This window comes from Rhinoderma darwinii, chromosome 13, assembly GCF_050947455.1.
Source record: "Rhinoderma darwinii isolate aRhiDar2 chromosome 13, aRhiDar2.hap1, whole genome shotgun sequence".
Lineage (NCBI taxonomy): Eukaryota > Metazoa > Chordata > Amphibia > Anura > Rhinodermatidae > Rhinoderma > Rhinoderma darwinii.
The window spans coordinates 39,547,873-39,556,444 of NC_134699.1; the positions used below are offsets into that span (position 1 = coordinate 39,547,873).

Consider the following 8,572-nt stretch of genomic DNA (forward strand, 5'->3'; position numbering starts at 1 on the left):
GATAGGTGATAGGGGCAGATCTAGCAGATCAGAAATGTCATGAACTGACTTGTAGCAAAGGTGGTTTCCTATGACAGTGGCATGTGTAAAGTCACTTAGCTCTTCAATATGACCCATACTACTACCAATGTTTTTTCTATATGAGGTTTCATGGCTGTGTACTTGATTTTATGTAACTGTTTACAATAGGTGTGTCTGAAATGCCTGAACTAAATATTTAAGAGGAGTGTCCACATATTTTTGGCCACATAGTGTATGTAGTATATGTTGAATAGAGAGTATAATATAGTACATAGAATATGAATATAGGAAACCAATGAAAATCCTGCACTCACCTTGTTCCTCTCTGGTGCACATAATTTTTTACCAAATTCCTCTTCTCGATTTCTTTCTCTCTTCTCTTTTTGTCCAATATTCCCAAGCAGACAGTGAAAGGTGGATTTTCCGAGACAAGGATAGAGAAGAGGATAATCATTACTGGAGATGAAGATGTGGATCAAGAACAGGTAATATTGCAGTATGTCACATCTCAATGTAGAGCAATATTATAACACACTTCAGCAAGCATATATATATATGTGTATATATATATATATATATATATATATATATATATATATATATATATATATATAGATCCCATGTAAGTATATTATGCTATGAAAATGGAGTGCATGTACCAGGGAGAGCCTAACATGTCATTACAACTGGCAAAGATGGTCCAATTGACTTGGTTAGTGGTCCTTGTAAGACAAAATAGGACTGTAGGAAGTGAAGGCATTTGCTGAAGCATTAGGGTTCAGAAATAAGGGCCTGTTACATGTTCCTTCAAGCTTCTGGATCTTCAGAACCACACTAGCTATTGTAAACAACATAGTAGAAGACGTCTTCATGGCCAGCTAGAATTTTTCAACACCTTGGCTTTTATTTATCCAAAACTGTTTTTTATTGTAGGCCCTCGCCATGGCTATAAAGGAGGCAAAGCTGCAACACCCAGATATGCTGGTCACCAAGGCAGTGGTGTACTGCGAAACAGAACCTTCTCCTGAGGAGTCTGGAGAGAAAGGACAGGTAAAATGTCCCAACTCTTATGGAGGGGTGGCTACTAAAGATGCATGATCAGAATACATGTTTACAATGTAATTTTCTTTATCCTCCAGCAATCTTGACCTTGGATTATGGATGTGAATCCTCTCTTCCATCGCCCTCTCTCTGCCCCTGTCCCATAAAATAAGGACTGTCCTCCCTTCCCTGATCCTACAGCACACGCCAGCTGGAAAGCCTCAAAATCGGCAAGTGGCCTCTGAAACCATGCCACGGCATTCCCTGACAACGAAAGACTTGTCAACTTCCCAGGAGCATCTCTTGTGAAGATGACTATGAGACACTTCCTTCTTGTGCATCAGCTCTATGATTGCTCCTCTTCGGAGAAGCATGCCTAGCAATGCGTGAATAGAATGCATGTGGCATCTGCAGAGTCCATTTAATCTGCGCAGTTAGTGAATTTGTGCTTTAAAGTTCTGAAGAGTTCACCGAAGGGAACCCCTCAACGTTCTTCAGGGCACTCCAGTAACAATGGGGCTAATAATTCTTCATAAACTCATCATTTGTTAAACGCATTAGAAACCTAGCAATTCTCTAATATCTTTCAGCCAGGAAACCTCTCATATATATATATATACTTAGCGCTGTACGATTCTGTCCTGATAATCTACAGTCAAAATGTCACATTAGATAGAATTGCAGCAGTGGAGTCTTTCTGATAATACAATGTTTAACCCTGGTCCAGTTTAGTATGAATTCCTGCTCTGTACAGCTAGTAATATGGAAATGAAAGGCGACTGAAGTTTTCAAGTACTGTCAGACTGTTGTCCTTTGGACCCTGCTAGTAGGACTTTCTGCACAATTAACCCATTTGTTGCCGTCTGTGGAGTCAGAAGATGTCCTTGCTAGTTGGGGTAAAAAGGCAGAGCCATGTGTGTGAAAAGGTTTTAACGTCACACAGGGGGAGGCCTGATCTACTGCAATGCTGTGCTCTCCCCCGGTTCCTCCTCCTCCCTGTGCACCGTGATCACTGCTCTATAGCCAATAAAAACAAAGTCAGTGTGACATGTGACTTCTTCCTTATTCTGAATCATTTAGAGGGAATGTATATTAATATTAAACTGACCTAAATAGCATGAGTGAGGAAGAGAAAGAAGGAAAAGAAAAGTCACCTGTGCTGCAGGTCCGAGATACTTATAGCAATTGTCTATGTCTAGCTCATATTTTGTGAAAAAGTCATTTCCCATTGATTCCTATGGGAGAGATCGTTACTTGATATATCTGCAGAGGAGAGCGATCGATCTCAACCAAATGTGCCATATAGAACAGAGTGTTTATAACAAATTGAGAGCATTTTATGTGCTCAAATTATTTAACTCAACTTAGAATAAAATGTTTAATGATATGTTAACATGTAACTATATGTATTGTCCAATACATGTAGAATAGGCAGAATCTTAGCTGTGATAATACATTCTGCTTATATCCATGTAAACATCTACAATGCATTCGGAATGTCTTCAGACCCTTTCACGTTTTGTTATGTTGAGGCCTTGTGCTAAAATAAAATAAAAACAACAAGTTTTTCCCCATCATTCTGCACTCAATACCCCATAATGAAAACCGTGAAAACTGAATTTTAGAAATGTTTGCAAATTTATTAAAAATGAAAAACTCAAATTAAGCTCTAGGGGCCTCCCATTTCTCTAGATCATCTTTGGAATGTTTCTACACCTTGATTGGCGAATACTTATGGTAAATTCATTTGATTGGACATGATTTGGAAAGACACACCTATGTCTATATAAGGTCTCACAGCTGACAATGCATATCAGAGCAAAAACCAAGCCATGAGGAGGAAAGAATTGCCTGTAGAGCTCAGAGACAGGATACTGTGGAGGCACAGATCTGGAGAAGGGTACAACAAAAATTTCTTCTGCACTAAAAGTTCCCAAGAGCACAGTGGCCTTCATACTTATATTCTGTGGTCTGATAAAACCAAGATTGAAGTTTTTGGCCTCAATTCTAAGCGTCCAGTCTGGAGGACACCAGGCACTGCTCATCACCTGCCCAATACCATCCCCTACAGTAAAGCATGGTGGTGGCAGCATCATGCTGTTTTTCAGCGTCTGGGACAGGGAGACTCGTCAGGGTTGAGGGAAAGATAAACAGAGCAAAGTACAGAGATATTCTTAATAAAAACCTGATCCAGAGTGCTCTGGAATTCAGACTGGTCCGAAGGTTCACCTTCCTACAAGACAATGACCCTAAGCACACAGACAAGACAGGAGTGGCTTAGGGACAACTGTGAATGCCTTTGAGTGGCCTAGCCAGACCCCTGATTCGAACATCTCTGAAAAGACCTAAAAATGGCTCTCCACCGACGGTCCCCATTCAACCTGACAGAGCTTGAGAGGTTCTGCAGAGCAGAATGGCAAAAAATCCCCAAATCCAGGTGTGCTAACCTTGTGGCAACATACCCAAGAAGACCGGAGGCTGTTATCACGGCCAAAGGTGCTTCAACTAAGTACTGAGCAAAGGGTCTGAATACTTATGTCAATTCAATATTTGAGTTTTTCCTTTTCAATAAATTAGCATAGATTACTAACATTCTGTTTTCACTTTGTCACTATGGGGTTTCGAATGCAGAATGATTGGGAAAAACTTGAATTTTATTTTTATTTTAGAACAAAGCCTCTACATAACAAAATGTAAAGGGTCTGAAGACTTTCCAAATGCATTGTATACTGTTTGGCTACCTATAACAGCTCAAGTGTCAGTGATAAGGGGACATCTGCTTTAAGTAAAAAAAAAAAATAACCTGTTCCCCATATTATTTGCATTTACTTGTTATATAACCAACATGTTTCCCAGTGCTCTACAGGGAATACATTTACATCAGTCCCGATGCCCAGTTGGTTCACAATCCAAGGCAGAGGTCGCTCTACATATTTTCCAGCAGGGTAAAAATACTCCTCTTAGGATTATTTTTAGCCAAGGAGTAGTATATAATTTGCGGCAGCGCAATTAAATTGAAAATAGGCTGAAATCCATTTGGTTTGACGTGTGTGTGCATATATATACAGTGGAGGAAATAAGTATTTGATCCCCTGCTGATTTTGTAAGTTTGCCCACTGTCAAAGACATGAACAATCTAGAATTTTTAGGCTAGGTTAATTTTACCAGTGAGAGATAGATTATATAAAAAAAAATCACATTGTCAAAATTATATATATTTATTTGCATTGTGCACAGAGAAATAAGTATTTGATCCCTTTGGCAAACAAGACTTAATACTTGGTGGCAAAACCCTTGTTGGCACACACAGCAGTCAGACATTTTTTGTAGTTGATGATGAGGTTTGCACACATGTTAGATGGAATTTTGGCCCACTCCTCTTTGCAGATCATCTGTAAATCATTAAGATTTCGAGGCTGTCGCTTGGCAACTCGGATCTTCAGCTCCCTCCATAAGTTTTCGATGGGATTAAGGTCTGGAGACTGGCTAGGCCACTCCATGACCTTAATGTGCTTCTTTTTGAGCCACTCCTTTGTTGCCTTGGCTGTATGTTTTGGGTAATTGTCGTGCTGGAAGACCCAGCCACGAGCCATTTTTAATGTCCTGGTGGAGGGACGGAGGTTGTCACTCAGGATTTGACAGTACATGGCTCCATCCATTCTCCCATTGATGCGGTGAAGTAGTCCTGTGCCCTTAGCAGAGAAACACCCCCAAAACATAATGTTTCCACCTCCATGCTTGACAGTGGGTACGGTGTTCTTTGGGTCATAGGCAGCATTTCTCTTCCTCCAAAAACGACGAGTGCCAAAGAGCTCAATTTTAGTCTCATCTGACCACAGCACCTTCTCCCAATCACTCTCAGAATCATCCAGATGTTCATTTGCAAACTTCAGACGGGCCTGTACATGTGCCTTCTTGAGCAGGGGGACCTTGCGGGCACTGCAGGATTTTAATCCATTACGGCGTAATGTGTTACCAATGGTTTTCTTGGTGACTGTGGTCCCAGCTGCCTTGAGATCATTAACAAGTTCCCCCCGTGTAGTTTTCGGCTGAGCTCTCACCTTCCTCAGGATCAAGGATACCCCACGAGGTGAGATTTTGCATGGAGCCCCAGATCGATGTCGATTGACAGTCATTTTGTATGTCTTCCATTTTCTTACTATTGCACCAACAGTTGTCTCCTTCTCACCCAGCGTCTTACTTATGGTTTTGTAGCCCATTCCAGCCTTGTGCAGGTCTATGATCTTGTCCCTGACATCCTTAGAAAGCTCTTTGGTCTTGCCCATGTTGTAGAGGTTAGAGTCAGACTGATTAATTGAGTGTGTGGACAGGAGTCTTTTATACAGGTGACCATGTAAGACAGCTGTCTTTAATGCAGGCACCAGGTTGATTTGGAGCGTGTAACTGGTCTGGAGGAGGCTGAACTCTTAATGGTTGGTAGGGGATCAAATACTTACTTCTCTGTGCACAATGCAAATAAATATATATAATTTTGACTATGTGATTTTCTTATTTTTTTTTAAATATAATCTATCTCTCACTGGTAAAATTAACCTAGCCTAAAAATTCTAGACTGTTCATGACTTTGATAGTGGGCAAACTTACAAAATCAGCAAGGGATCAAATACTTATTTCCTCCACTGTATATGTATATATATATATATATACATACACACACATACACATATATACATACATACACATCTTCTGCTGATAATGGTACAGCAGATAAGGTCTCATCCACATATGTGTCTATCTTTCAGTTATTCTGCTCCGTCAGAGGAGTAGAACAAAGAAAAATGGAAGCACCAGTTTTCAACGGTCACCATCGGCACCCAGCGATACCCATTGCCTTTAATTGGTTCCGTTAGGTTTCTGTCGGGGTGTCCGTGGTTTTACCGGAAACAATAGCGAAGCATGCTGCGCTATTGTTTCTAGTATATTCGTCTGGATCTGTGAAGGAGGCTCCTAATGAAGATGTGAACTGGGCCTAATAATCAGTCCACAGTGTTTACAAAAGAAGCAGTACATATACATACACAATAAAGGCAACAGTACACCCCACACATCCAATAACAACATGGGGGCACTTAATTATTACCTTAAGACTAGAGGGATGTGTTCTTTCATACATTAGTCTCAATTTGGGGCCACAAATTGTATTATTCCTAAGGGGGGGCCACATTAACAACTGACATAGAGTACACCTGTCAAGGGCACTTGTCATCACTGCTTCCCTCAGGGTGTTGAGTGCTCACTGGCAGCATTTTTCATCCTTATCCTCCGCGTGCTCAGTCTTCTTCTCCACTCGTCACCTCAGTCCTGCCACTATTTCAGCTAAAACCCGCTGCAAAGGAAGAATATTCCACAGATTCACAGTTCTTATAGTGAAGAAGGCTTGTCGTGTCTGGAGATTGAACCTTTTTCTCTGCAGAGGGAGAAAGTACCCCCTTGTCTCTTAAGGGGATTTTACAAGAAACAGGTTTTGGCTACTAGGAGTACGAACCTGTAGCTGTAATAGGCTTGAGGCCCTTACATAGGGCAGTATATTCAATTGACAGATCCACTTTGACCCCTTAACGACGAGCGACGGATATATCCTGCAAGAGCAGGTGCCAGAACGATCATTGTGACTGATATATCTGTCACTCAGATCTCGTGGGTATTGCCACTGTACCCATTAGATCAGGGGAAGGAGCGCAGCTGTTATATCGGGATTGGAGATAACTTCCAACCTGGCAGTTTAATGCCTTAGATGCCACTGTCAATAGCGACTGCGGCATATAAGGTATCTGACAGAGGGAGGGGGCTCCCCTGTCAGCCCATCGGCACCCGCGACACAATGAACAGAGCAAACGTGGACATTATCACACTTCTTTTTATTATATGTTTATTTCAGGGTTCTCTTTTTTTTTTTTGAGCAATTATGTCACTTACCTAAAATAAATTTGTATGGCAGAAGTTCAGACTCTCCAGGCATGCATACATGTTCCAGGTCGGTGACATTCGTAGTGGAGAAGTCACTAGTCAGAAGAAGAAGAGGAGACCATAAACAAGGCTTATAAGAAGCTTGGGAAATAAGGGGACGCAATTCCATAAATTTTTCTGAGTTTTGAGATATGAAAAATAGTTTTGCACTTCACTTTGCAAATGATGATTTCATAATCTATTTTTTTACTCACTGTAGGAGCGGAATCCCCAATCCCCGGCCACAGCGTTGCCAAAGCTGTGGCCGGGGATTCCGCTCCAGGAGAAGTCCCTGACTTCACTGTCCATATATGTACAGTCACGTCAGGGACCTCTCCTGGCACAGTCCCCGACTTCTGAAACGGAATTCCCGTCGCTGTGGCCGGTGTTTCCGCTCCAGAAGAAGTCCCTGACTTCACTGTCCATATATGGACACAGTAACGTCAGGGACTTCTGAAGCTGAATACTTGGCGCTGTGGCCAGTGTTTCCGCTCCAGAAGAAGTCCCTGACTTCACTGTCCATATATGGACACAGTAACGTCAGGGACTTCTGAAGCGGAATTCCCGGCGCTGTGGCCGGTGTTTCCGATCCAAGGGAAGTCAGGGACTTCTGGAATGGTCCAAAACAGGGGCGCTATCTACAGAAAGGTAGGGGTGGTACCATCTATGGGGCGGTACTATGTAAAAGAGTGCTGTGTAGAACTACCTACAGGGGGGCTGTGTGGCATTACCTATCGGGGGACTGTGGGGCACTACCTATAGGAGGACTGTGTGGCACTACCTATAGGGGAGCTGTGTGGCACTACTTACAGGGGAGCTGTGTGGCACCACCTACAAGGGGGCTGTGTGGCACTACCTACAACGTCCGTTTTGGTGCGTTTTTCTCGGCATCTGTTCCGTTTTTTTAACCCATTCCGTTTCCGTATATGGACAGTGAAGCCAGGGACTTCTCCTGGAGTGGAAACACCGGCCATAGCGCCGAGGATTCCTCTTCTGAAGTCCCTGACGTGACTGTCCATATATGGACAGTGAAATTAGGGACTTCTCCTGGAGTGGACTCCCCAGCCACAGCTTCGGCAACACTGTGGCCGGGGATTAGGGATTCCGCTCCTACAGGGAGCAAAAAAATACCCTCCTCCTTCTCCTTACATGCACTTTGCACTGTGAGGAGGGGAAGAGAGCGAGCGGCAGAAATCTCGGCCATCACTCGGATCTTCTATGGGAGCCATGGGCCAGGAGAACAGCCGAAAATAGGGCATGCTCCATTTTTTCACGACCGGGAATCCCTGTCGTGTGAATAGGGCCGTATGGAACAAATACAGCAACAGGATATGGGGAGCAGGATACGGAAACACTGGGAGCAGGAAACAACTAAGGGACAGTTTGAAATACGAAAATTGGTAGACAACAACAATGCTCAGCAAAGGGGTGGAGTTCTTTTTATAGTCCAGGGTGGTTTACAGATTGGTTAGGGAACTTTTAGTATGCGCTGGCCCTTTAAGGCCAGGGACGAGTGCGCACGCACACCTTAGAAGTCAGTTCA

General features: G+C 42.8%; 1 protein-coding gene across 11 annotated transcripts in view; it reads left to right on the plus strand.

Moving 5' to 3' along the window:
• Window positions 1-2,109, plus strand: part of EPB41L1 (erythrocyte membrane protein band 4.1 like 1) — a 123,586-nt gene extending 121,477 nt beyond the window's left edge. For 8 of the 11 annotated variants that reach the window (XM_075845030.1, XM_075845031.1, XM_075845035.1 and 5 more), the window contains 3 exons: window positions 423-506; window positions 955-1,071; window positions 1,161-2,109. In XM_075845030.1, the coding sequence (XP_075701145.1) occupies window positions 423-506; window positions 955-1,071; window positions 1,161-1,169 (210 nt within the window). In that variant the 3' untranslated portion in view covers window positions 1,170-2,109. The remainder of the gene's footprint in view (window positions 1-422; window positions 507-954; window positions 1,072-1,160) is intronic. The other 3 variants (XM_075845033.1, XM_075845038.1, XM_075845040.1) reach the window with 1 other exon arrangement.
• Window positions 2,110-8,572: the final 6,463 nt, after the last annotated feature.